Below are 26,756 nucleotides of genomic sequence, written 5' to 3'. Positions count from 1 at the left end.
TGGAATTGGTTGCGATCATATGGACAGCCTATCTAAAGAAGTTTAATTATGAGGAAGTTTACAAGCTAACTACATTCATGTGAAAAAGGAAGCATGTAATTTTTTTTTAAACATGTGGACATATCAATATTTTATCTTCATTCAAACAGTATACAAGGGGGGACCCAAAAAACCTGGAATTTATTTATAAAAAATTGTGTATTTATTTTCACATGTTCAAACTTCAGTCACTTTCAAAGTACTCTCCGTTTGATGCAATACACCTATCGAGACTTTTTTTCCACTGCTCAAAACAGGTTTTGAACTCGTCAGTTTTGATGCCTTTTAGTGCTTCTGCTGTTTTTTGTTTCACCTCCTCCACATTGGCAAAATGTTTCCCTTTGAGGACTTTTTTCATCCAGGGAAACAAGAAAAAGTCGCACGGGGCGAGATTGGGTGAATAGGGAGGGTGGGGCACAAGGGTCATGCCGGTTTTAGTCAAAAACTGCTGAACACTCAGCACAGTGTGTGCAGATGTCAGGGTCAGCCTCCAACTTCTCCTTCAAAGCACAGCACGCAGTCAAGTGATTGTCTCTTTGATCAGGCGTAAGCAAGCGAGGCACGAATCACCCATCACGAAATAGGCAAACGCGTTGAAAGAGTCTCTAAAAAAACCCCAACTCACTGAAGCCAAACGCAGCCTCTCACAACAACCCAGCTGGTACACTGATGCAGATGGGTTCCTAGAACACTCACCTAGTAGGGGAAGCCTGTAGTACAAGGGGCCCGCCCTCCAGAAGATAATTCCGGTTTTTTTGGGGTCCCCCCGGTATAAAGATAAAGGTGATGTAATTGAACCAAAAAACTATGAAATTTTGACTTTGAAATCATTTATTCAACAACAAATACGTCTTCTGGTTCTGTGGCCAAATAACTCTGTTTTTGCCTTGTTTGTCCTGAGCACATTGTTCCAGAAGTCCTGGCCTTTGCCTAGATGTTCATGAGCAAACTTTAGTCTTGCCCTGATGTTTTTTCTGGACAGCAAAGTTTTCCTCCTGGCATACCTCCCAAGCAGATCTAATTTGTGCAGCTTCTTTCTAATGATAGACTCATGTACTTTGACACTGATAGTGGCAAGGGCTGAAATTCACATGATGAAATTCTGGGGTTCTTAGACTTCTTTCAGCATCTTGCGTCTTGCTCTAGGGCTGAACTTGTTGGGATGGCCTGACCTAGACAAGTTGGCTGTTGTTTGAAATCTCTGCTTGTAAATGATCTTCTGGACAGTGGAATTATTGATGTGCAATCATTTGGCGATCTTTTGAAATCCCTTCCCAGACTCATAGGCATCTACAACCTTTCTGAAGGCCTCATTGTGCTCTTTTGATCTAAGCATGGTGATACTACACACTTCACCAACAAAGAGCAAATAAAACTAAATGTCTGAGGTTTAAATAAGACAGGTTCCTCCCACATCCTCTATAATGATGATTTAATCATTTGCATCTGATCCTGTGCACCTGATTCTAACTTTAGGTATTTGAGATTGTGATAAATGTAGGGGTGTACTAACTTTTTCCATCTGCAAAATTTGCATGTATGTTTATTTAAATTACACAATGGAGCAATGTAAATGGTGCCTGATATTTGTTATATTAAATCCCCTTTATCTTTCAATATTGTTGAAATGAAGAACAAATATCTTTATGTTGAAATATGTCGAAAAAGTCAAAAGTTTTGGTGGGGTATAGTTATGTCTTCACATAACTTTATATATAGTATGCTGAAAATGGATTATTTTCCATTTTCTTTTTTCCTCATGTCTAAATCTGTAAACTAGTTTATAATCGTACATTTATTTTCTTCCCACCCTTCTTTCTTAATTGCCACCACCATAATTACACCATTGTTGATAGGAAGGCCTTTTGCAGTTGAGCTGGTTAATCCTCGGAGAGTCCAGTTGGCTGCAGTAGAAATGAAGGAACTTCAACAGGTATAGTGTTTGAAAGCTGATCTGTAATCACTGTCATGTGGATTGGGATGAAGCAGGCAACCAGTGGTTTTCCTTGCAAAAGCTGAATTTACCTGTAAAGCAAAATTGCCTGGGGACCAATATGATCTCCTACTCTTGGAGGATATTAAACAGTGTCCAGATGAAAAACACCTATGGGCCCTGACTTCCACGGAGAACGGAAGACTATCATAGCAATTTTATACATTGTCGGCCTAATTATGAAGTATACATCCTGCCCTGGCGTTTAAGTTGTATGTGCACACTGCTTATTTCATAACTCATATGGCAAGAATTGGATAAGGGGATAGTGCTTTATCTACCCATTGTTAGAAGTAATTGTCAGATTTTAATTGCAAAACAATCGCATGCAATTACTAATATTTTTTACTTTTTAAAAACATTTTTAGAGGATCAACAGTTCTTCAGACAAAGTCCAAGTTCGTGATTTACAGCTTGTCAGCAGGTCAGTTGACTTTGTTAGATAAAGCTTTTTAAAACAGGATTTTTTTAAAAAAAATCTCAAGTTGAGTCTTTTTTTTAGTGAATAACATAGAAAATGGAATCATTTCATTGTTCCTAGTACTGACATAATATGCCCAATTTACTGAAATCAGCAGAAGAGTCTCTTTTAAAGGAGCTAATTGTCAGGCCTAGCCCAAGGAACTCGAAGAGACAATGCCAATTCAGTCCAGCTATGTTTATTAGCTACAACCTCTAGCAAGAATCTTCCCAGACTAAAACCCCAGTTCCCAAAGTCATCCAGCCACAACAGTGTGAATTCCTCAGGGAGGTGCCAGTCTCATCCTCTTGATCCTCCCATGCTGTTCTGGCAAGCTAAGAACATGTTTATCTCTCTGAGCCTGGCCTTCATAATTCCATTCCATCACACTAATTGATCTGTAACATGGGAAGGGGCACTGTCCTGTGGGGCTTCCAGGCAATGGAATGTGTTCCCTGGGTTAATACATTTGATCCCCACTCTCCAGTACTTAGGAAAATAGGAGAGATGCATCTCTCTTTCCAAGCTTTTAATGATTAAACTGATTTCAATTGTCCTGATTTTAGTTTTGATTTTACTACTTTGATTAGTTGAGTTTTACATTTTGTAGTTAGTTTTCTTCTTGTAAACTGCCTTTCATGCTTATGTAAGAATAGTGATTATAAATTTAATAATAATGAGAAAAGAATAACAGTGAAGCCCATAACACAAGATCATAAAAAGGTCTAAAATGTGTTAGATCACAAGTATGAGTTGGGAGATTTGCTTACCTTTTCAGATGATCAGCTTATTTTATTGATTCATTGACCAAGTAACATACCCCAAAGGTCATCAGATTACAGAATGCAGATTTTTGGGAATCCTCTGCCGCTGCAAATTTTCTACTCTTGCCATCAGTGCAGTGCTGCAGGATGAAGGAGGAAATACTTGCCCCCTTCACAAATACATCTGATATCTGATGAGAAATCTTCTGCCCATCAGAAGTCTATGGCTGTTCTTCTGCAACATTGCTATAATTGGTTGTTTGTTTTTACTTCAGAGAGGCCATTGTACATATGAAAGAAGGGGAAGAAGAGAAGACCAAGACCTACAGTGCCTTAATATGGACAGAAAAAGTGATCCAAAATGAAGACATTACATTTCTAGACTCTATGAAGGTTGCATGTCTGGGGTGGTATTTATCATTTGTTTGCTTGTTTTTTAATCTTGTACAAAGATTTTACAAGCCCCATCCTGCTTAGCTTTGATCAGACTCAGGATGAAAATTACTATCCCTTTTTAGTGGAAAACCGCAGAAATCATGCAAATGGCTTTGAGCATAATATATAAAAACGGTTTTGCAGAAGGGTGACACTGGCAGCACAGAGGTTATTTTCTGTAAGAAGCCTCTGTGCAGATGGATAATCTTTAAATGATCCATTGTGTTGGGTTATTTAATGAACAAGTTGCTCTAGGATGAAAGCTGTTACAGTCAACTATTCAACAGAATTAGCAAGAAAATGTCTTGCTCTTTATGTAATGGGTAGGGTATTAAAGAAGGTCCAAGCCACCACTGAGCTATAAAAGGCGTTGGATGTATTTGCTTGTTCCACTCCTTTGGATCAACCTGCTTTCTGAAGAAATGTCCTGTACGCCTGAAATAAATAAGAAATAGTATATGTCCATGTTTCTATAAGTAACTTCAGAAACATAGAAACAATACAGGAAGATTTGTTAATTATTGTCACCAGGTAAAACCACCAGGGAGACCAGGCTAGCAGGGAATTATGGGGATTGAAATCAACACATTTTGAGCTCATCAGATTGGGGAATGTTGGTACCTATTTAGAAAGAAGATTAATTGGAATAATGTTTCATGAATTTATCTGTTTGCTTTTATTGATTTGATATTTGGACTACTACATATCTCTTAAAAATGTTCATGTGTGCTATTATTGTCCCCCAAGCCCCCGGCAGTAGAAATGGCAGTTAGTATTAATGTACAATAAATAGTTCATAGAATGTAAGGATTGGAAGGAACATTGGGGATCTGCCCAGTGCAGGAGTTTACTACAGTATTACAGCATTCCCAGCAGATGGCCAACAGGCCTCTATTTAAAAAACTTCCAGCAGAGTCCATCACCTCTTGTGGCAATCGGTTCCACTGCTGAACAGCTCTTACTGCTAGAATTTTTTTTCCTGATTCCCAACTAAAATATACAGCTTTGTACAGGTAGTCCCCAGTTTAAGAATGAGTTCCGTTACCAAGGTCTGTCCTTAAGTCAAATTTGTATGTAAACCGGAACAGTAATATTGTATAAGTAGTATTGTGTAATTAACTCAAACCATTGTATATTTAACTCGCATAATTTTGCTACAATAGGCTCTGTTCTTAACGATGGGTTGTCCGTAAAGCAGGTGTTCTTAATCTGAGGACTACTTGTAATTTAAATCCATTCTTTCTGTGCTATCCTCTGGAATGTCTTTGAACAATTTTTCCCCATCTCCTACATGACAGCCCTTCATATTACCAAGGACAGCTATCATGTCTTCCAATAGCCCTCTCTTCTCCAAGCTACACATACTCAGTGCCTCTGACCATTTCTTGCAAGTTTTTGCTTCCAGGCCCCTTATCATTTTGGTTGCTCTCCTCTGGACATGTTCTAGTGTCTTTGTTAAAATGTGATGCCCAGGATTAGATGTCGTATTCTAGGTCTTGTCTCACTAGTACAGAATACTACTATGCTTCTGATGATATCATCTAGAATTATATTTGCTTTTTTTGCAGCTAAACTGTTGGCTCGTGTTCAGCTTGTGATCCACCAAGATAGCCAGAATCTTTTCTTATGCACTATTGCCTAGTATAGTTCCCCCACAGTCTGTATGCATGCCTTTGATTTTTCCCACCCTAATGTAGGATTTTGCATTTATCCTTGCTGAAAATCATCTTGCTGGTTTTTGCCCATTTTGCAGCTTGTCAACATTTTCTTGAATCTTGACACTATCCTCCTAAGGATTTGCAATGTTCTTATCCTCATTGTTGATTTGTCTGCAGATTTGATAATCATATTTTCTAGCCCCCTATCGTAGTATTTTATGAATAACTTGACATTTTTAAGGTTACTTTGTTACCACTGTGTTTCTTATAGTAGAAAGGATGGCTGGCTTGACATTTGGATTTTCTATCTCATGGGTTTGTGATGTATGTAATGTACTTCTTGTTTATCTGAAATTCCTGAGCAGGAATTAAAGCTTGATCAAAAAACTCCACTACGTGTACTTCATCGGCGACCACTAGCTGTCAGAATTCGTGTCATCCACAGCATGCAGTCAGAGTACATAGATGAGCATCATTTCCGTCTTCACCTGAAGACACAAGCAGGGACGTATCCTTTCTGAACTGAAATGCCTCAATGATCTGGAATTCTCTCTTGAGCTCTTCAGTAGAATGACAGTATTAAATATTGTACAATGAATGAAAATAAATCTTCAAGTATAGTTTTCCTTGGGGCCGAAAAATTAAATGTGTAATTTAACACAATTCTAACACATGGCTCATGTTAGGCTGTATGTTTTTTCCTATCCTCTTACCCCCACCCCCAGATGCTGTGATTAAAATGTAGTGGTAAAAGTAACAACACTCCCTTCTAACCCCCCCCCCCAAAAAACTTCCTACATGCTGCCATTTAGTCCTAGTTGTGAGTTTGAGAGAGAAAAAATGAAAAAGAAAAAATGAGATGTACATATTCTAAGATCTCATTCTAACAAAGTCATCTTTCTCATTTCCTTAATGGCAATCTGTCAGTTATGTTAAAGAATTTGTACATGGAGATTTTGGAAGAACCAAGCCCAACATTGGTTTCCTGTTGGGGACAACTGCTGACATCTTGGAGCTGGATGTAGAAGTAGGTACACCCGTTTGTATTTCTCTGTAGACAGAAGGATGGAATTGCTGCCATCAGTCTTTCCAGTAGGAAATTAAGGGGCAATCCACAGGGGATTTGTTTAAACTCTGGCAGTCTGACTGAGTGTATCTAATCTCTGCAATCTGTGTCATTTCCTATAGCATCTCATCCCTCCTCATAACCTTTCCTGTTAGACTGGGAGAATTGCAGGTTTAGTTTGTATGTAGAGAGTCCCAAAAGTTCTTTGGGCATCAGTTTTTAGTTTAAACTCCAGACTAGCAGCATAACAGTCAGATCACACCCCAAGTTAGCTTTCAAATGGCTTTTCATCCAGGCTGTTTAAAGGCTAAGCACATGTTAACTTCAGCTGTACTGTCACCTCAGCCTTCCCCAGTCTGGCAGCATACAGATATTTTAACTACAATTGCCATGGTTCTCAGCCTGCATTATTGTAGTGGTGCCTTGGGGGATGATGGAAGTCATAGTCCCATACTTGTTCCATGATTTGTATTGAAGCCATTCTCTGAGGTTAAATACTCTGCAAGCAAATGAGTTAGGTCTGATTCAATTATTATTTTTATTTCTTTTTTTCTGCAGTCAGTGGATGTTGACTGGCCACCAGCTCTAGATGATTAAGAAGCAATTTTAATTTTCAAGATGGGGAAAAACTTGTCCATCGCAGGATTTAGACCACTGTGAGAAACATTTTATAGGCTAGCTGGATGATTTTCCTGGATTCTTGTAAGTCATTTAGATCATGTTGATCTGCTCAAGAGTGATTTGTTTTTAATTAAAAAGAATTGTTTCAAATTGACTTACACATTTTAGAAAGAATGCATTTTACTTTGACCCCATTACCAATACAATGTAGTGTACCTATGTAATGTGGATACAGATCCTCAAAGAGAGGATAATTTCTGTGCAAAGGGGGAGATTTAGATACCAGAAGGTTATGCTGCATGACAGTCCTCAACAAGCATATTTTTCCAGCAGATCCCTGCGCTCTCTTTACCAGAAAAAGGAGGAGATCCTGTTTTGTCTAGCAGTACCTTTTCAGTTAATTTTTTTAATTCCACATTTCCTTGTGTTTGCATGCCTTAAAGTAGCCTTTTCTTGCTAAGTGCTTTCCAGATGTGTGGGACAACATCACTAGAATTTCCAGCCACTACTGTTATTGTTGGAGTTCTGGGAGTTCTATTCCCACACATCTAGAGAGAAGCAAGTTGGGCAAGGCTAACCTATATACACTGTTGGGACCATATTGGTAAATTCAGCTACTTCATCACCTTTTTTATTGTACTGCCAACAGAGCAGTTCATACAAGGAAGCAGCACATTGAATATAGCAAAATTTAAGAATACTTTTTATGCACAATAATCTCTTGCTAATAGAATTCCAGATCCAAAACAGAAGAGAGCAGTAAGATACCTATCAGAGGGCTCCTAATTCTTGTGGTTGAGCTTCTGCTGAATAGTGCAGTTTGCAAGGTTGCTGAGCCATCAGCATGCAATCTTAGTAAAACTGTGTTGCAGATTAGTCCTATATAAGTTTACTCAGTTGTATGGCTGCTCTTCCTGGGAGGTATTCCTGTGCATCATTAATTGGGGGAAGAGTAAGTCCCATTGCATTCAGAGCAACTTGCATCTGAGTAAATGGGATTTATTCTCACACATACATAAATAAACATACACTCACACACCAGTATGGATACAGCCTTAAAAAAATACATTCTCCTAAAGGAAGAAGATGTGTTTATCTTTTGGCAGGGTGTTATTATGCTAAAATGTGGAATCTGTTCCATAAGACTCCTTTGAGGCTTTCAAGGAGTAACATTTAGCTAAGGTTACAACTCTCCCCACCCCCAGATCATGTAAAGTGCAAAGAGAGTTATGAGGTAAAGAAAGATGTGAGGTGAAGATTTTAAACCAAAAATGTTTAGAACTTTTTATAAAGAAAATAAATTCTGTTTTTCTTTCAAAATCTTGTTTGCTACTGTTTCTGATTTGTACACACATATTCACTGGCTGCAAATAAGCAATACGAATCAAGGCTTGAAAATTAACTGAGTTAAAAAGAAACTTAAAAATGGCCCATTAAGCAAAATGTTAGTTCATGGAGTTAATCTGTGCAGTATACTTCATTTCATTTCCCTCTCTGCACATTTTTTTTCTTTTCTCACCCTCTCAGGAGTTACCATTACATGTTGAGTCACCAATAAGCAGTTTTGCTACCTCCCTCAATGGGATTTCCTTCCAAAGGTTTTCTGCATTTCTGTAAAACATGGAGTTCTCTTAAACATGCTATGGGAGGGAGCAGTATTCTGAGCACTGAGATTGCTACTGGTATATCAAGCGAAAGAATACAAAAGGCATGAGATGAGAAAAAGAAAAGGAAATATACAGTAGCTACAACTAGCTTACACCAACCCCATTTACTATCTCTCTCCATATTGTTGTATTTTTGCAAATATCAGTACTTCTACCAAGACCATACACCATTTTATGAATTGTCTTTTGTTCTTTCAAATATTGGCATCTTTTAATAATGTGTTAATATTGTTAAAGAATTAAATATATATCCAGGCAATCCAAAATTGATACTTTTAAAAAATGCTGATTGTCCCAATTTTTATGATTGCAGATTTTGCATTTCTGATTTTGTCATACCCAAATATTGCATAGTTTGCTTTTATGTAAGAGGCTTTCTTTGCTTGGAAAATTATGACTAAGGGAGGATATGATATGCATGACATAGAAAAGTGGACAGAAAAAAACCCTTTTTCATAGATGGAGATTTGTTAACTGCCACCTGGAATCACTTAAAATGTGATTAGACAAATTTATGGAAAATGAACCTATTTATCATGATATTGTATGTTACTTCCAGTGTCAGAAGTAGCAATCATTATGGTCTCAGGAGCTTGGTACCACTACTGGAGGCTACTGCTGCACTCAAATCTTGCTTGAACAATTTTTGGGGCATCTGGTTGGCCATTCTAAGAACAAGATACTGAACAGAGAAGTCTTTGGCTAGTTGAGCAGGCTGGTTCTTTTGATTACCACTTAGTTTCACTTGATTAATCTGGAGGAAGAGGAGAAGCAAGAAATGATTCAGGATGCCAAATCTGCTCTGAACCACTGAAAATTCTTACACAGTTATTCCTCTATTTCCTCGGATTGTAAGATTGCAACATCCAAATTCTTTTACAAGAATATTTGCTAAAACTTTACTTTAGATTTTTTTATTTCTTAAACTTAAGGCTGAGTCAGTATTATATTCTGCAGAGTTAATATGATGTAGGGGCTAGAATGATTGTATTGTATAGAATTGTGTCACCCTTGCCTAGGAAGCAGTAATATGGTGTTTCCAGATGTTGCTGACCCATACCTGAAATCGCCAGGCACCAAGGCGAGTGTTGAGGAATGCTGACAGCTGTAGTCTAATAACATCAAGGGCCCTTCTCTGCTCTTTTTATAAAATTAACCTTCACTTTCTGCTTTTATCAGTCTCAGAGGAAGAGATCAATCAAGCATTTCCCATCTCTCAACTGAACCAGCTGTTCTTTGTTTTTTCCCCCATTCAGGATTGAATTTATTTATTATTAGATTTATTATTGCAGCCCCACTCCAAAAGGTTTGTTCCGTCAACAGCTATTCACACCAGCCTTAGGTGACATATAATAAATAATTAAACAGCTATGACTTTGTGCAGATACATCCATATTCATCAAGACTTTGGCAAGAAAAAGTGCTTTACCAGACTGGTAATGGTCAGCCCATTTAATGGGTCCTAGGGATTGGCATGGCTGTCTCCAGTCCAATTCATTTTCTTGCTTGGTATCTGAAGTTTCATAAACAGTAGTTACAGTTTCAGTTATGCTAAGGGATAATTGGTGTGACAATAAATCAACTGTGGAGCATGATGACATCTGACATAGTTTTACAAAATGGTATCTTTTCAAAACAGATGACCAATTTTTCCAGTATTTAACTGAAAAATTAATCTGTTTATCCACGTCTTTAGTTTATTATTTTTTTCTCACAGTAAAGCTAGACACAAAATGCCATTATCCTTTTTCTTCAAAATTATTTTTTTAAAAAAATAATCCTTTTCATCAAAAATTTTTTTTTTTTTTAAAAACCCATGTTCTAGGCAATATTCTCACAAGGATCATTTCCCTGCAAAATCTCTTCCGTATTTAAAACCAGACATAAGCCTCACAGGTGGACGTCTTGCACAGGTTTTCAAATAAAAAGATATATTGTAGGCTGCTTAAGATTTTAATAATCAGATTAAAGTTTGGGACAGAACCTGTTTGGTTAAGCTTGGAAGTTCTTAGCTGTTCTACCCAGGACCTCTCTGTTCAGCCAAGTTCTAGAAAAATTAAAAAAAGATCCTTTGGATCTCCCTACCCAAAGGCTAGGAGAAGAACCTTAGTGCTAGGGTTATGTAATGCTTCAGATTTGAAGAGGAAGTTTCAAGACAGTAGAGATGCTCAAACAGCACCTCTTTCCAAGTCCCTTAAGCCATTTTTCTGGAGACTGCATAGCTCCCCTCCAGTGCAAGATTGCAATCCTGAGAACATATTTTGTTTAACAAGTTCCTGACTGAAGCACTATTTTCTTTTCAAATGTGAAGCAATGCATTGCCCTACTTAATACTCTTTGTGGCAATCTTGAATCACGAGTAGTGGTTCAGTTGTGCAGCCTTGCACATGAGGAAACTTTTAAAGAGAAATCCCCTGTTAAAACAATATAGATAAATCTCTGACTATAAAAAGAACTTCATTGGAAAAAGAGGGAAATGGGAAGAGCAAATGAAAGCAACTGCCTTGCACACAAAATTTCAAAGCAAAATTTAGTAGTCACAAATTACTGCCCAAATAAGATCACTAGTTGCAGAAGATATTCTCCATCATTAGGACAACATTAAACCATGGGCATATAAGTAAAATCTGATACCTCAAAAGACAACAGACAAAATTCTGAAAAATAGTAATTTATTTATTAAAGAAGCATTAAAGAAAGTTCTAAACCCAAATAAGTGGAGCTAGAATTAGAATCTGAGGACATTAATAGATCAGAAGAATTAAAATAAGTTAATAGTAAATATAAAAAAGGCAGTAAGGCAGACAGATCCATTGAAAATAATATTTGTATTTCTGAGATAGTTTAGAAAACTAAATTTGTAGCATTTCTAATAAAGGTATGTGGCTACTTTTGAAATGAGCGAATTACAGACAAGAGAGTAATAAAGCCAAGGATTCTTCAGTTCTTGAGAAATGAAGATTAAGAACTAATAGTAGAATTGGGAGTAATTTTAAGTAGGGGGAAGAATTAAATGCAAGTTTCAGGGGGATTTACAGATGTTGAGCTTGTGATAAAAAATAAAAATGAGGAAAAAATGGGGGGAGTTCATTGGCTTATGGGCCACTTAGAAGTTATTAGGAATTAGTGCAAAGTTATACCTGGCTTTGTCTGCTAGCTTGGGTGTTGGAGGTATCATAGCTTGTTGTGAAGAAAGGAGGGAGAAAGAGAAATTGGGTAGGATGGAATGTCAGTAGAGCAGCAAATATGAGAGCTCTTTATGGATGGAAAGAAATCCTCCTTCCCACATTTTAGCTTCTGGGTGGCCCATAAGATTGGGAAATCATGAGATATTAATCGGAAAGAAGAAAGGAGAAAGTTCAGGGGAGGAGAAGAATTGGGAAGTTCACATACAAATGGGAAGCAATTTAGTTAGTGAAAGACCGAATTTTTATTTATTTATTTAGCAGAAGTATATAGCCACACATCTCACTGAACATGACTCCGGGCAGCATGCAACCATTAATAGTTAAAAACAATATCACAACCATTAAAACAATTGAAACAATTAAACAAAACAATTAAACAAAAATAATCTCTCCATGATTATTCTAAACCAGTGTTTTTCAAACTTGGCAACTTTAAGATGTGTGGATTTCAACTCCCAGAATTCCCCAGCCAGCATGGGAATCCTGAGAGTCAAATCCACACATCTTAAAGTTGCCAAGTTTGAAAACACTGTTGTAAACAAAAGAAAAGTGACCTAATTACTGACATCAGTAGAATACCATGAGCTTGACAGATTGTTTGCATGTCTCATGATTTAGTCTTTTTCTTTTCAATTAGAAAAGTATACAAATTGTATTTGTGGGCATATACAATAAAACTTTTAACTTAACCTTCCCTTTTGAGCTAGATATGAAGATTAAAATTAGTATCTTGTCTTCAAACAACGTCTGCAATTTTACAATTGTTAATAAAGAGGGATAGAAGTATTAAAAGAAGACAATAAAGTCCACCAAAGATGCTTGCAAATTCAGTATGTCCATCTTTTTGCTTGGAATGTGTCTTAGTTGAGTTTTGGTAATGGAGAGGCTTCTTATATGCCTTTGCCAAGCTGGAATGGAACATTTTCATTGCATGCTATATTTAACAAGAATAATAATTTTCTGGAACTTCCTAGTAAAACTTCCTTTTGGCTCAAACTGAGTGAAAGCTCCACCTTTGATGCCAGAACCCCAACCAGGACACTTTAAAAATTCACCTAATAGTCCCATCAAACACTCTAGGGGTCACTGTTGTGCCACACTAACATATAGGAATTTGTTACACATCTCCCCTTGCCTTAACTCCAGTTTTGAGGAGGTATGTTAAAAAAGAAAAGACTGAATAGGGCAACAAGATAAGCAGAATAAAATCCACAAACCAGCTTGTTCCAATCTCTTGTCTTTCTGGAACTATTCCATAATCAAAAACTTGATTATCTTAACCCAAAGATGATAATACTATAAAATTCCCACTTCTGCTTTAAAAAGTCCCAAATTGGAAATTAAGTGCTTAATATCAGCACAATGTAAGCTGCAAAGATTTTTATGAAGCTCATATTTTATTATGGATTTATAAGTGACATTTCCTTCAGCCACAGATTACCTGGGTATTTCAGGCCAACCTTCAGCAAAGTGGAGATATCTAGGGAGAAAATTAGTGGTGCAGCTACAATTGTGTCCTCCTAATAATGTCAATTATCCACAACCAACATGTTTGGGAGGACGTTTACCTGTGTGGTCAGTAGGTATGTATACTTTTGGCAAGAAATGCATGTCCACTATAAGCCAAGTTATCTGGTTAGTCAGATATTCATTTGCCAAGCACAGATAAATTCTCCTCACTTCCTCTGAGCAGTTCTTGGGTCTTTGAAACAGGGATGCCGCATGTCACCATTCTTTCACTGATCTCCCATGCTCTGGGTTATGGCACATGCCTTCATCATGATTTAGCAAGCTTACTCAATGAGGAGGTTGTAGAAACTCAACATCCTGCAAACATTTTTGTAGTTGTCAAATGGCCCAGTAAAGGGATTGCCTTGATGAAGATTCTGAAGGTTCTCCCTCACCTCATCCAGTTTCTTTTGCTCTTTACCACTTGCTAGGTGTCTTAAGAACTTTTTCTCTACATAACTCACAGGACACATTTACTTGAACATAAGCTTTTGTAGTCATGGATACAGATCAGTGAAAATGTATGTTGTGATATTTGTTTGGGGATCCTCATTGCCCCAAACCAAATGAAAACTAGTTACCGTGTCTAGTTTAAAATAGTTGGTTACCTACAGGGTATGAAAGGAAAGGAACCTGTAGATGTCACTGTAGATCTGTTCTCTGCTACAAAGATAATTACCATCTACAGGCATTGTAGGAGGACTGCCCAAAATCAGGAGTCTGGTAGCACCTTTTCAAACAAGTTTTATTAAAAGGCATAGGCTTTTATATACTATAGCTTGAGAGTTACATCCTACCCCCATATAAGAGATTTTACATGACTTCCACCTCTCCCACCTGGCTTACACTGTGTAAAAACAGAGAATTCCCCCCACCCCACAAGGGATTGGGTGGGTAGAAGCCATGTAAAACCTCCTACATGAGGGCAGTACTTAACGTAATATCTGTAGCAATCTGGTCTCTTAAGAAAAAGAAGGTGGTCTGTATATATTATTCTAAAGATAGACACAAATGTAAAGAAAACTTTAAATCTCTTAGAGCTCAGCAGAATACTGATTCAATATGGTCCTACTTAAACCCACCCCCCATCCAGCTCCAATGTTTCTTTTGATGTACTTGCATTATCAGGGGAAAGCCCCATGGCTTTCCCAGGCCTTTGGCTTCTTAAGACTGGTGTGATTGTGAACAGCTGCTTTTCCCAGTCAAGTGAGTATATTTAGTTATTTTCTTTGGGAAGACATTTTAATTGAAATACAGCTTGTTATGTTTATTTGTTCTGCTGTTCACAGGTAGGGCTATTAGAAGATGGCAGCATCTAAATTGCTTCCTAATCAATGGATTAATTAATATATGCCTATGATGAATGCTTGGATTTCTTTATTCTAGGAGGTGTAGGCTATTCTAGATAATTTTATTTAATAATCCTCCTACTGATATAAAATGGAGGCTGAACAAGCTTGACTTTGGCCAAGTTGTGCCATATGTTTCCCATTCATTATGGTCTGATTGAACACTTTATGTATTATCTCTGAAAAATCCTGGAGAATGCGAGAAGTGCTAGATGACAGGAACAGAGAAAACATGGCCCTTACCATTAAAAAGGGGAAAAGAAGGACGTTGGGAGTTAGAGACCAGGAGAGAGAGTTGAAAAAAGTTTAGAGCAGATAATGAAGAGCTAACTCTGAAAACATCTTAAAAACAATATAAAATTACCAGAAGTCAGTATGATTTTGTCAAGAACGAATTGGCCAGACTAAATTTATCTCATTTGTTTTACAAGGTAACTTCTTTAGTGGATTAGGGGACTTCATAAGATTCAGTCCTGAGTTCTGTATTTGTTAAACATTCATTAGCTATTAAATGGTGAAATGGGGAGAATGCTGATCAGTTTTGAAAATGGAGCAAAGTTGGGTGGGATAGATAATCCTCTAGAACCCAGAAATAAAATTTGAAGCAATCTTCATGGATTATAGAAATGGGCAGAGAACAACAGAATGAAATTTAACAAGAGGCAAATGCATGGTTCTTGAGTGAGGAAGCAAAAATTGAATGCAAAGGATATGATGTGTAATATTTGGGCTGGTAACAATACCTGTGAAAAATGTGAAAGAGAGATTGGCTTCCTGTCACCAAATGTGTTCAATGAAAGGCTAGATAACTCACAGTAGTGCTTTACTTTGGATCCTGAACTGGGCAGAGGGTTATACCTAATGGGTTAAATGGCCCCTCCCAATTCTAAGAGACTTTTTCCACTTGAAGTTAACCATGGTAAGAACATTTCTTGACAATAACAATTTCCCCCCTTGCACCCACAACATAGCCTTCATCTTTTCCTTAGCCCGTGAGTCAGACTTAAGATGTTCTAAGCTGAACAATTTTAAAGTAGCATTTCCCCTATTCTAACACCACCCAGTGACTGTCCCAGGTTGAATAAAAGCTATTGCAGGTTGCTACCCATTAGGAAGGAAGCAGACTCATGTGTCCAGGAGGAGGTGTGAACCCAGGGTGTTTAGTGGGTGTTCAGGCTGATGCAAGTATGCCTCCCCACCTCCAATCCTCAGCCTCCTCTGCCACGGTTTTGCTGTCCTCTTCCCAAAGGCTAAAACAAAAGTGGAAGACACCTTTCAATGTACAAGTTCTGAAAAATTTTACAGACAAAGAAAGGAAGCAGGTGTATTTTAAAGGCCAATCATGAACTGTTTTTCACCTCTAGACTGAGAAAGTACATTGTGTACGTTCTGGTCTCTATGGTGAAGCCCCCTTCTCTCTCCTGCATGCCTGATTTTTCCAAAGCTGTAAAGAGCGAGGATGGAGATGAAATCTCTTCAAATTGTTCAGGAAGATACTGAGCCATTATTACTGGCTAATTTTTGTCTTATTTGTAATTCAGGTAGTTCTTCAGAATTTGTCAGTTTCACTCTTTCCAATGTTATTTATGGGCACGGTGTAATAAAAGAGATAATACTGGGCATGCTGTAATAAAAAAGAAAGAGACAATATTTTTGACTGCAATGCAGTAGGGGGGAGTTCACTTGAAAAGTAGGCTTTTAGAATCCTTTCTCTCTATTTGCCTCCCCCAAATCACTGATTTGCTCCATGTGTGTGTGGTGGTGGTAGTGGTGGGGAATTCAAAGACAGCTGCCATGTATTCAGCTTCACAAACATTTCTGTAAGTTTGGCTTAACTGGTGACACCTGAGATATTTGGAGGGAGGTGACTTGGTGGTAAGCTATGGATGCAAGCTGTAAGTTCCTCTAACTAATACAGTCACTCTCCATCCAGGTCCAGTGCTTCCCTGTTGTTTTGGAGTCACTCAGTTGCACATCTCATCAATTTACACACTTTCAGAATCAGCACGCTGGGTGAAAGAAATTATGTGAGGAGGCAGGAATTAAATATACAGGCTGTCTAAGCAGAGACTGTTCAAAATCTCTCCTTGGCTGTCTCATCTTCCTTGGGAGGATCTGAAGCTCTATTCTGATGCAATATTATTTTTCTCTTCTGGGGACAAGGGAAGGAACTTCTTAAAAACCTCTGGTTACTGTTTTCATATTTATTTATTTAGAATAGTTTCTCCTCATCCTGGGATTTTCAAACCAGTTTTTCTCTCCCACTCTTCTTATGCTTTCTGTTTAGCCACCCAGGAGATTATAACCACTCAGTATGGATTCTGCTGACTCTCTTCATCCCACAATGGACAAATATTAAGACACATCTTAAAACACTCTTGCTTGGAATCTGATTGTCTTATGCTCACTAATGAAATAATTCAGCTGTCCTCCACTCCATTTGGCCAACCAGAATTGCCCAGTTAGCACTAGGTGGTATTATCAGTGGTGCTAATTGGGAGATGTTTTTCCCAATGGCTGGTGATATGTTGAAAAAGGAAGCAAAGCTGGAGGTCTCAACCAATCATTTTGTTTATCCCACACTCTTCATTTTTTTGCCTATGTTATCCTGAAGGGTCTTCAATCCTTCCAAGTGATTTTCCAGAAGGTTTAGGGAGCTGAAAGCATCTGGTTTCATGATTATAGCTCAGTGGAGGCTTAGATGAAGGGCAACAAGAAAACAGCCAACCAAATCTTTTTGACAAAACATTTCTATTTATTTAGAATAAAAATATTTAAGACAGTTAGAAATTGCCATACATCTTAAACATGAACAGCAAATTACTAATATGAGAACTTTAAGCTTTAAAATACATGAACACTATTTAGATTGATGACCTGACTGAACAGACATGAATTCATTTGTTGAATGAATACAAATTTGTTGATTTGTAAGATTGTAAGATTTATGCCCTACCTTTTCTGGAAGACCATCAGGGTGCATGCACAAAATCCCCTTCTTCTGGGGAAGAAATGGCAAACTGAAGATAGCTAAAAGCGGAGCTGACAGCCATGGTGGAAAGAAGAGCCAGGGAGTAGACTGACTCTTTGTAATTCCTCTCTAGACAAGGAGAGGACTTGAGATTGCCTACAAGTGCTCCAGACAGTCGCTCCTCATGAGGAGACTGCAAGACGGCAGTCTCCAGAAGGTTCAGAGCTCTGGGAGATGAGGGAGAGTCATCTTTGCTCACACTGTGGTTGGCCTCTTTTCAAAGGACACTGGGTTTACATACTTCCTTTTCTAATCACTTTTGGAAATTGTTTGTTAATTGATTTTCAGCTATTAGGAACCTTTGGATTGATAGGTTTTACAGCACTGGGTGAGTTTCTTTCAATCCTTAGCGAAAGAAGTTTAAATGCAAATTTAAGGACTTAAAATAATTTTGGGGGGGATAAATAGCAAAAGGGTGATTAGAACTTTGATTTTGGAAAGTTAAAAATGGACTAAGGGTCCAGATGGTTTTGAAATAAGATTTTGGAATTGATTATAGGAATCCTTCCTGTGGGAAAATGTTTTTATTTTGAATCCTTTAAAAAAAAAATGATAGGATGGAACTTTGAAGGTTGGACACTAAGGGAACCAGAAGGAATTAAAGATTACAATTAAAGGAGAAGAACACTTAAATTTGACTTACTAATACAGAATGGAGCAAAATACCTTAACATCAGATGTTTTGAAGGATATTTTTGAACAATGGACCCAGAAGTTAACTTTAAGAGTATCTGCCATTATAGATAGACTGGGTTTAAAAGATATTATGGAAGAGGAACCAGTTTTACTGGACAAGACTGAGACTGACACTGATCTGAAAGTGGATTTAAAAATTACAGGCTAGAAGCATGATATGGAAAAAGATGTTACAAATGGAACTGGCTCTCTTAATAATGAAACGGGATATACAAATAACAAACCAAAAGAGTGACCTGGATAACTTTCTTATAGTAGATTTACAAGAGACGTATTAAATTTTGAGAGAAGGGACAAAGAAAAAAATGAAAAGCAATCTAGGACATTATTTGAATGGATTAAAGATCAAGATTGTTAAAAGTAAAAGGAAGGAATATATAGTTGGTTTATTTGATCAAGGTTAAAATAGGTATGTTGTCGTCTCTGGTAACCCTTAGTGGACTTTTGCTGATCAGGACTGAATGACAAGGCTTTAAGGTTCTGTTTATAGATAAGAAATGAGATATGGGAAGAAGATATCATTTGCTGTATTTTAAGAGAAAGAGATAATTTACTAAAATTGTTTATTCTTGTGATGAAGGGGAAAGTCAATTCTTTACATCTTTTTCTTTACTATATTCTTATTTCTTATATCTTTTCTATTTTTCTATTTTTTTCTTTTCTGCACTATTTTTTCTTTTTATTCCTTTATTTTTTTAGTTTGTATTAGTTTGTATCTTTTTAATTGTCATTTTAATAACATTACTATATAAAAAAGGGTGCATGCACAAATTCCTTTCTTTAATTCTCCCCCTGCCCAAATCTTTTGGGTAGATTGGGCTTAGAGATCACGATGGACCAAAGCTCACTCTGTGAACTTCCATGGTTGAGGGTGGCCTTTAGCTTGGGTCTTCAGAGTCCCTAGTTCAACATCTTAACCATGTGTTACCTTTCCCTTCCTATTACAAAAAAACCCAGGATTTTTATCAGCTATTTTGTATGAAGCATTCAGCTGAATTCTAGACAGACTGAAATCCTACTTGGATCACCGTAACACTGGATAAAGATCTCATCCTGGGCAAATGGGCCAAACTACTTCAACTGTCCATCACACCTCTGCCTGAAAAATGTATTGGATAGAGTTATTCAAACCTTCCAAAGAACAACTATTTTCCATTCTCAGCTGTCCTGGGCCCATAAATGCCTTAGTTCTAGCGTTGCCTGTGATCAAGGCCTGCTCCTAGCATTAGAGCAGGAGAACAAATTGTCCTTGTCCCAGAGAACCAATATCTATTCCAGTCCCTTGTTATTACTGTAGAGCAGTTGACAACACTGGGCAATCAACTTGATTCCTAATTTATCTGAGCTCAAATATGTTGGTTTTCATTAGCTGGTCGTTCGTTGCCAAGTTCTTATACTTTGATATATCTATTCACATGCCAAACACAATCAATTTGCCTTAAGTAAGAGAAGACTGTGATGTGTATCACAAATTAACAAAATTGTAATGCAGGTCCAATCACACTTGCAGGTATTTTAAAGCAATGGAAAGAGCACATCAGTGCCATTCATAAATTATATAGCACATAAGTATGCATCTGAGTATAATGTTCAATGAGAATCCATCCTTGTTTTTGCAGCTTCTGTCTATACCAGAAGCTTTGCAATGTCCTGGACTATAATCTCCACCAGAATAACCAGGTGGTGGTGATGGGATGTATAGTGCAACATATCTAGAGCACTATAGGATGGGAAAAGTTGTTTTAGAAATATCATCAAGACAGAGAAGGGTATTTATATCTGAGATAGTGATTAAGACAGATAATTCATCTAATTTCATGAACGCTTCACACACAAAAAAAACCCCTCTCATAGTGCAAAGAGAACTGGAGGAGTGAGAAAAAGCTTGCTCGCTAGCATATTTCAAATATTGATTGAATGAATTCAAAAATATATATTTTTTAAAAAATAGCACCCCGCATTTGTTACAAGTCTTTTCCTCAATGTGAGAATTCTGGAAATTCCAATTTTAAAAATTATTTCAATACTTTTAAGGCTGTCTTCTTTATTTTAAAAACATATTCACAATGACATAGTCATTACCATTACTGAAATACAGATTTGCCTAAATGCAAACAAAACACATATAATTGTCAAAAATTCAGTGCTTAAATCAATTTTTGGAATGCAAAAAGCTAAAAAAACATACAAAGGTAGCACTGGATAAATGAATTTAACTATGTATTTCACATCAGAGATGTTTCATGTAAAAGAAACAGCTGACCAGCCTTGCAATTCCATTAGTTTTCTTCTTATGTTATGTTGTGACTTATTCCTAGAGGCCTGTGGTTACAATTACAACCCAATATACTTGTCTTCCTCTCTGTATGCACATGGTAACATGTTAAAAGAATCTCAGTCAACTAAAAGAATCTTAGTCAATTAAACATGAGAGGTTCACTTAATTAAGGACATGTTATATATGTGTGTTGTATATGCATAAAACTAATACTGAAATTCCATGCATATCCATTTGTAAAGCAACTCCAATAAATTCAGTGGGAATTTTTCCTAAGCCAGCCTATATAGGAGAGCAGTGTAACTATTGTAATTTCAATAAAATTATCGTTTGGAATCCTTGCAGATGAAAGGAACGTGCTCTGTTCTAAATAGACTATGAATCAAAAGTGTTTCAGAACATGGTTGTTTATCTCTTTATCATATGACAGTACTTTACCCAAACACATCCCATAATTTCTAGGGTGTGTGGGTGTTGTCTTTGTAAACATCTCATGTCAATTATTTCATTTTAAAAGTGGACATAGGTCACACTGAGTATACAGTGATTTCTTTCAGTATACGGTACTTGAGCAACAATCTGCTTCAGTTAAACTTTATGATTAAAGTATGCTATCAAAATTGCTTCCAATGGAATTCAGGAACTCATCGTCTTGGGTGCTGTACGTATCAAAGTTGGACATATTTATGGTGTTTGGGTTGCTGGGCAATCCTGATTCATTAAGGCTAGCCAGATAATTAAAAGTTGGTGTCTCAAACATATTGGACATAGAGGTCAAAGATGAGCTAGAAGTAGCTACTGCTGATATGGCAGGAGGAAGCAGTGGTTGGACTTTCTTCCTGTGGTTGCTTGAATTTAAAATTTGAGCAAAAGATGACTTTTCCAAGTTTACATCTGAGCATCTGGAGTCTTCCATCTCCATGCCAATGCCATTGGGCACTGCAGCATTTAATGGATGAATAGACTGGCTGTTAACAATGCTGGAGACATTCTGCATATCTTGCTGAGACACTGATGCTGATGGTGATGCTGATGACAGTGTTGACTCATGGTCAATCATTGTTCCAAGGAACCCTCGGTAAATGTTCCCCTCTTTCTGACTGGCCCAGTTCAGGCTTTTTTCCTGTCCAAGACATGGAGAGCCACCATTCTGCATTGTAGGATGCAACACATCACCCAAGTTTCTATGTTGCAGCAAAACACTTAGGGGTGAAGCAGAGGAATGCCAGCAAGATGGCAGAACCCCATCTTGCTTAATGGACTCTGTCATTTGGAAAGGTGGGGCAGGATGCCCATTGGAACTTAGGTGGTTTAAAGGAGGGGAATAATATGGCTGCAATGAAGGGACGCTTGCAGATGTTTTCTGCAGTGGGATGGCTGTTTCAATCTGTGAGCAATATATATTTGGTTCTGTGAAAAAAAGTTAGAAAAGTCTTATTACAATTCTTGAACATATTCTACACTATTTTCCTATATATTCCAGACATATAGGAAGTTGTCTTATACTTTATCAGACTCTTGGTCTATCTAGCCCAGTATTGTTGACACTGACCAGTAACATTTCAAAAACATGTCTTTCCATCCCAATTTGGAGATGCTACAAATTGAACCCGGTACTTTCTACATGAAAGGTTTTGACAGTTCATCATGAGGACACTGAAAGGTCTCCTTGAAAATCAATCACTATTATACACTCAAAGTATGGAGGCCCATACACCTGTGTTCCACTTAGCCTGGTGGCCTATTTTCCCATAATTCCAAGCTAGTATGGTCATGATGGCTTACAACTATAAGAACTGTAATCCAATACATCTGGAGGCCACTAGATCAGGAGAAGATTCCTGTACAGCATTCCTCTCCTTTATATATGACATCAACTTCATGGAACAAGTAAAGATGCGCTAGGATTCCCTGAAGCAGAAATTTTAAAAATAAATAGGCTATTTTTAATTTTAATTTCTCTCCTGCCTTTTAATCCAGAATGATCCTAGTTGCAAGGAAGATTCCAGACTATTCTGGAAACTAAGAAAAAAAATCTTACATACAACCTGAGGTCATTTCTATCTACCAGAAATGAACAGAGATATGTAGAATGTTCCATGCATGGCTGTTTTGATCCAGGCATGGATGGTTTAACGGAGTTAGGGTTAGGGAAAAAGCCAAGGAGAATGGTGGCTGAGGTGGGGCAGGGAGGGAGGGAATGAAAAGCACTCAGAAAATCAGGGGACAAGAGGATCAATGGGCTATGTTGTGTTGGGATATTGGCAGCAACAGCAGCTGAAGGGAGGATGGATTGAAAGCTCTGGGAAGACTGGACTAGTGGGACTGAGGCATATTCTGTTCTGGGACAGCAGTAGCTGAGAGGAGGGCAAGAAGGTGCTGAGAAGATTGACACAAGGGCAGACAGACATCAGCAGGTGAGGGAGGGGATGGAGGAGGAAGGTTGGTGGGATATGCTGCACTGGAACATGTTGGGTGAGGCAATGGAGAGAAGGCCAAGCACAGAGAAAAGGGGGTAGATGGCTCAGTGGGATACCCGTGCTGGGAGCTGCTTGGAAGATGGCGGTGCAGTGATGCATTCCAGAAAGCCATACAGTTGACTAAACATGAATCTTTAATTACCAAGAAGCAATGTATAGGCCTCAAAGAATTTAGCCAATATACACCAAAACAAACTTTACAAAAAATTGAATATTTTCTCTTTCAATATATACTATCAAAGCACTGTCATAGAAGAGATAGGAAGAAAGACAGTCAAAGAACCAGTAACAAAGAGGATATTTTAAAAAAGAATCTACCTTTCTTAATGAATTTTCCTTCACTGGTAGCAGTCTGGAACAGAGCAGCATTAGACTTCTCATACGGACCTACCAAGAGAATAGTTGTTATCCTAAAGCAAATCAATCCTATAACATGATGATCTGATTCACCCAACGTGATGACGGCTGCATTCCACAACACACTGAACCCCCAATTATCCAACTGAATTTTAGCCTAGAGTGTTATGCAATCCAGCCTCTGAGTGCTAAGAGAAATGGGGCCAAGAAAAACAAGAGGGATGCATCAACATAGTTTTGGAAGTCCCAAGGTTTGTAATTCCTCCCCACAAAAAAAAAAAAAAAAAGCCCAGACCAAATGGGCAAAATATTCAAAACATAGCCAGTGAGAGCCAAACTCATTTGAATTAAAAAGAAAAACAGGAAGAGGAAAATGCAGAGAGGCCTTCTTGCAGCAAATCAGCAGTGAGGTCTCATCCCATTCCATTTATACAGTAAATGTTTGAGCCAGCCTCCAATTCTTGGTCCTCTACATTCTATTGTGCTTCAGTTTAGTGGACCTGGGCAGATAAGGATAGAACTTAGACCCTGCCCAGTGATACGATGGCATCTTTGTTACTCCTAAACAAGTGAATAGATGCTATCAATTGTAGAGGATCAGAGATGGAATAAATTACAGCATCACAGGTTTTGACTTGAGTATGGCATGGCATGGCTTTAGCCGAAAGGAAACCTATCATGGTTTTGTAAGACACACACTTCTGTCTCTGTGCACAGGACTTCTGTCTCAAAATACTTTCAATCTAAATGATACTAGGAAGCCTCAAGGATAAGCCCCGGTTTTGGAGGAAGGGGTTTCATGTTAGAAGAACAACATGAGATGGGAAGAGATGTACTCTTACCAGAATCTTGAATGAGCTTTTGTAAAGCCATTGGTGATCTCTGTCGTTTTGCCTTATGACCATAAGGATCTAAAACAGGAGGAAAAAAACATCATTTGAACTATCACACACACACACACGCACGATGATGATGTTGGGAATGTTTGCAGAAAAGGAATGGTCCAATTCTGCATTCTGTTAAACTATGCAGTAGAATACAGAAGACTGTCTTACATAGGGTTGTCTTCCCACTGAGCCCAGTATTATATATTTGGATGGAAAATAACTTTCCAAGGTCTCAGGTGAAGCTCCTTCCCACAATCTGCTACCCTGTTTTTTAAGTGGGAATGCTGGGGATTGAATCTAGGAACTTCTGTTATGCAAAGCATGTGCTCTACTGCTTCTTTCTCTGTTAACTTATAACTTAAATATGTTAAATAACTTAAGCATATGTTAACTCCTCCCAAAGAAATTGGTAATATGCTTAAAATGAAAAACTCCTGTAAATCTCTTCTCTCTTACGGCATTTTTTCATTAGGCTTAAAGTTTTCCAAATTAACTAAGCTTGCAGAGGTCTAAATGAAGAACTCCTGTCAGAATGTATTTTCTTCTTTAGAAGTATAAATATTTAGAGTGGCAGAAAAGGAAGTTGTCTAACATAAAACAAGCATATTCTAAGTAAGACAACTGTAAATGCTGCTTCCAAAATTTGGCACTGTTTTGGGAGCAGGGAAGAAAGAAGCTGTACAAAGAATCGGTATGCCCTATTCTCCAACACTCTGGGAGTGGTGGGGATGATCCCTGGAATTAAGCAGATTTGGGGTGCTCACTTCCCAGCTTTTCACATGTGTGCCAACTTGGCAACTTTAAGATGTGTGGACTTTGACTCTCAGAATTCCCCAGCCAGCACACTGATCTACCCCAGGCAAGAAGGCTGCAGCCCAGTGAAAATTGAGGCTCACAGTTACATTGATATCGCCCACCCAGAAGAATGCATTGGACATGTGGGATCAGGATGGGAGATGGGGGTGGGCCACAGGAGCTCTGCAAGCCAGCCAGGCCACCAACCTTCTCATGCTTCAATACCTTTGTTGTGGTTGACCAAAATCTCTTTGTTTTACTTTTGTCTTTGCAAAAGTTTGTTTCCAATAGCTTCCTCCCACCACAATTCTTAGTGCCTCCAAGGAGTCAAAGGTTGCTCTATGGACAAGCCTGCTGTATGGGCAGCCACACCACCAGCCTTGTTTCTCAAGCACAGGCAAAGGTAGGCTGTGGAGGCAGCAGCTTTTAAAATGACATTCCTGCTTTCTGTCTTAAGTCACTCTTCTTCAGTCTGATGCCCTTCAGAGTAATGTGATGCTTCGCCTTAATTCTCACCATTTCCAGCTAGCACAAGGCCATGCTGACTGGGAATTGTGTATATGATGCTCCAGTAAGCTGGGGAAGACTGGGCCACAATAATACCATAGCACTGATGGAAAAAGAAATTGTTCTCAGATCAGAAATGTGTAAGTTGTTCTCTAAATTAGCATGAGCACGGATTCAAAAGCAGTAACTAGTCATACACTAACAAACGTGTATAAGAATGTACCTTTTTCCTCTGGTAAATATCTAAAGTCCATAGGGTCACTGACTTCCTGATCTGAGGGCCTTCGCAATTGCATCTTCACAGTCACAGGATCCATGATATCTTTGTAAAATGGGGGGGTCTTGAAGACAATTGCTACTTGACGATGAACATCAGCTTGTGAAAAAATCCCCTTGGCTTCCCAGTCATTCATGACAAATCTCACTTCTATATCATCTGTTCAACAGAAAGATATAAATGTCACACTAAATAAAAGGAATAAAACAACAAACAATAGTTCAAAGAGTCATTTTTTAGCATGAAATACCAAAAAGGATCAGTTCTGCTTTCTATATGTATTGTAAATGTCATGACAATACATCTGGCATATACATATTAGTACTGTAGAAATATCCTAGTTTAGCCAGCTTTCACATTTTATTAAGACTGAGGTTATAAAGGTCTTGAGTTTAACCTGGAATGGATGATTTTTTACCTAAACAGATTTCTTTTACCTAGTACAGTGTTTCTCAACCTTGGCAACTTTAAGATGAATGGACATCAACTCCCAGAATTCCCCAACCAGTATGTTAAAGTGCACACATCTTAAAGTTGCTAAGGTTGAAAAACACTGACCTGGTAAACTCCAACTGAATTATTGGGCCAGAATGTAACTGGGAGTCTCTTTTGAACAAAGGGCAGTATTCTTCAGCACACAGAAATCCTTTTCAGGGAAGGACATTTAACCCTCCATGCGGACAGGTAAGGAAAGACAGA

The 26,756-nt window shown here is 38.0% G+C and overlaps 2 protein-coding genes across 6 annotated transcripts in view; one reads left to right on the top strand and one right to left on the bottom strand.

Annotated features, from left to right (window-relative positions):
* PUS10 (pseudouridine synthase 10) overlaps window positions 1-8,329 on the top strand; it is a 31,168-nt gene extending 22,839 nt beyond the window's left edge. For 3 of the 4 annotated variants that reach the window (XM_088149673.1, XM_088149665.1, XM_088149675.1), the window contains 6 exons: window positions 1,896-1,972; window positions 2,401-2,456; window positions 3,532-3,649; window positions 5,715-5,857; window positions 6,277-6,376; window positions 6,974-8,329. In XM_088149673.1, coding sequence (XP_088005799.1) covers window positions 1,896-1,972; window positions 2,401-2,456; window positions 3,532-3,649; window positions 5,715-5,857; window positions 6,277-6,376; window positions 6,974-7,012 — 533 coding nt within the window. In that variant the 3' untranslated portion in view covers window positions 7,013-8,329. Of the gene's footprint in view, window positions 1-1,895; window positions 1,973-2,400; window positions 2,457-3,531; window positions 3,667-5,714; window positions 5,858-6,276; window positions 6,377-6,973 lie in introns of those variants that run through there. The other variant, XM_088149682.1, reaches the window with a different exon arrangement.
* Window positions 8,330-17,478: 9,149 nt separating this feature from the next.
* REL (REL proto-oncogene, NF-kB subunit) overlaps window positions 17,479-26,756 on the bottom strand; it is a 56,669-nt gene continuing 47,391 nt past the window's right edge. The window contains exons 6-9 of one of the 2 annotated variants that reach the window (XM_088149662.1): window positions 26,004-26,216; window positions 24,434-24,502; window positions 23,553-23,621; window positions 17,479-22,164 (exon numbers count right to left, since the gene is read on the bottom strand). In XM_088149662.1, the coding sequence (XP_088005788.1) occupies window positions 21,356-22,164; window positions 23,553-23,621; window positions 24,434-24,502; window positions 26,004-26,216 (1,160 nt within the window). In that variant the 3' untranslated portion in view covers window positions 17,479-21,355. The remainder of the gene's footprint in view (window positions 22,165-23,552; window positions 23,622-24,433; window positions 24,503-26,003; window positions 26,217-26,756) is intronic. The other variant, XM_007423577.3, reaches the window with a different exon arrangement.

This window comes from Python bivittatus, unplaced genomic scaffold, assembly GCF_059951505.1.
Source record: "Python bivittatus isolate LINGU-HERP-01145 unplaced genomic scaffold, Pbiv_v1 ctg000020_np1212, whole genome shotgun sequence".
NCBI classification, from domain to species: Eukaryota; Metazoa; Chordata; class Lepidosauria; order Squamata; family Pythonidae; genus Python; species Python bivittatus.
This window is presented reverse-complemented; position numbering and strand designations above follow the sequence as displayed.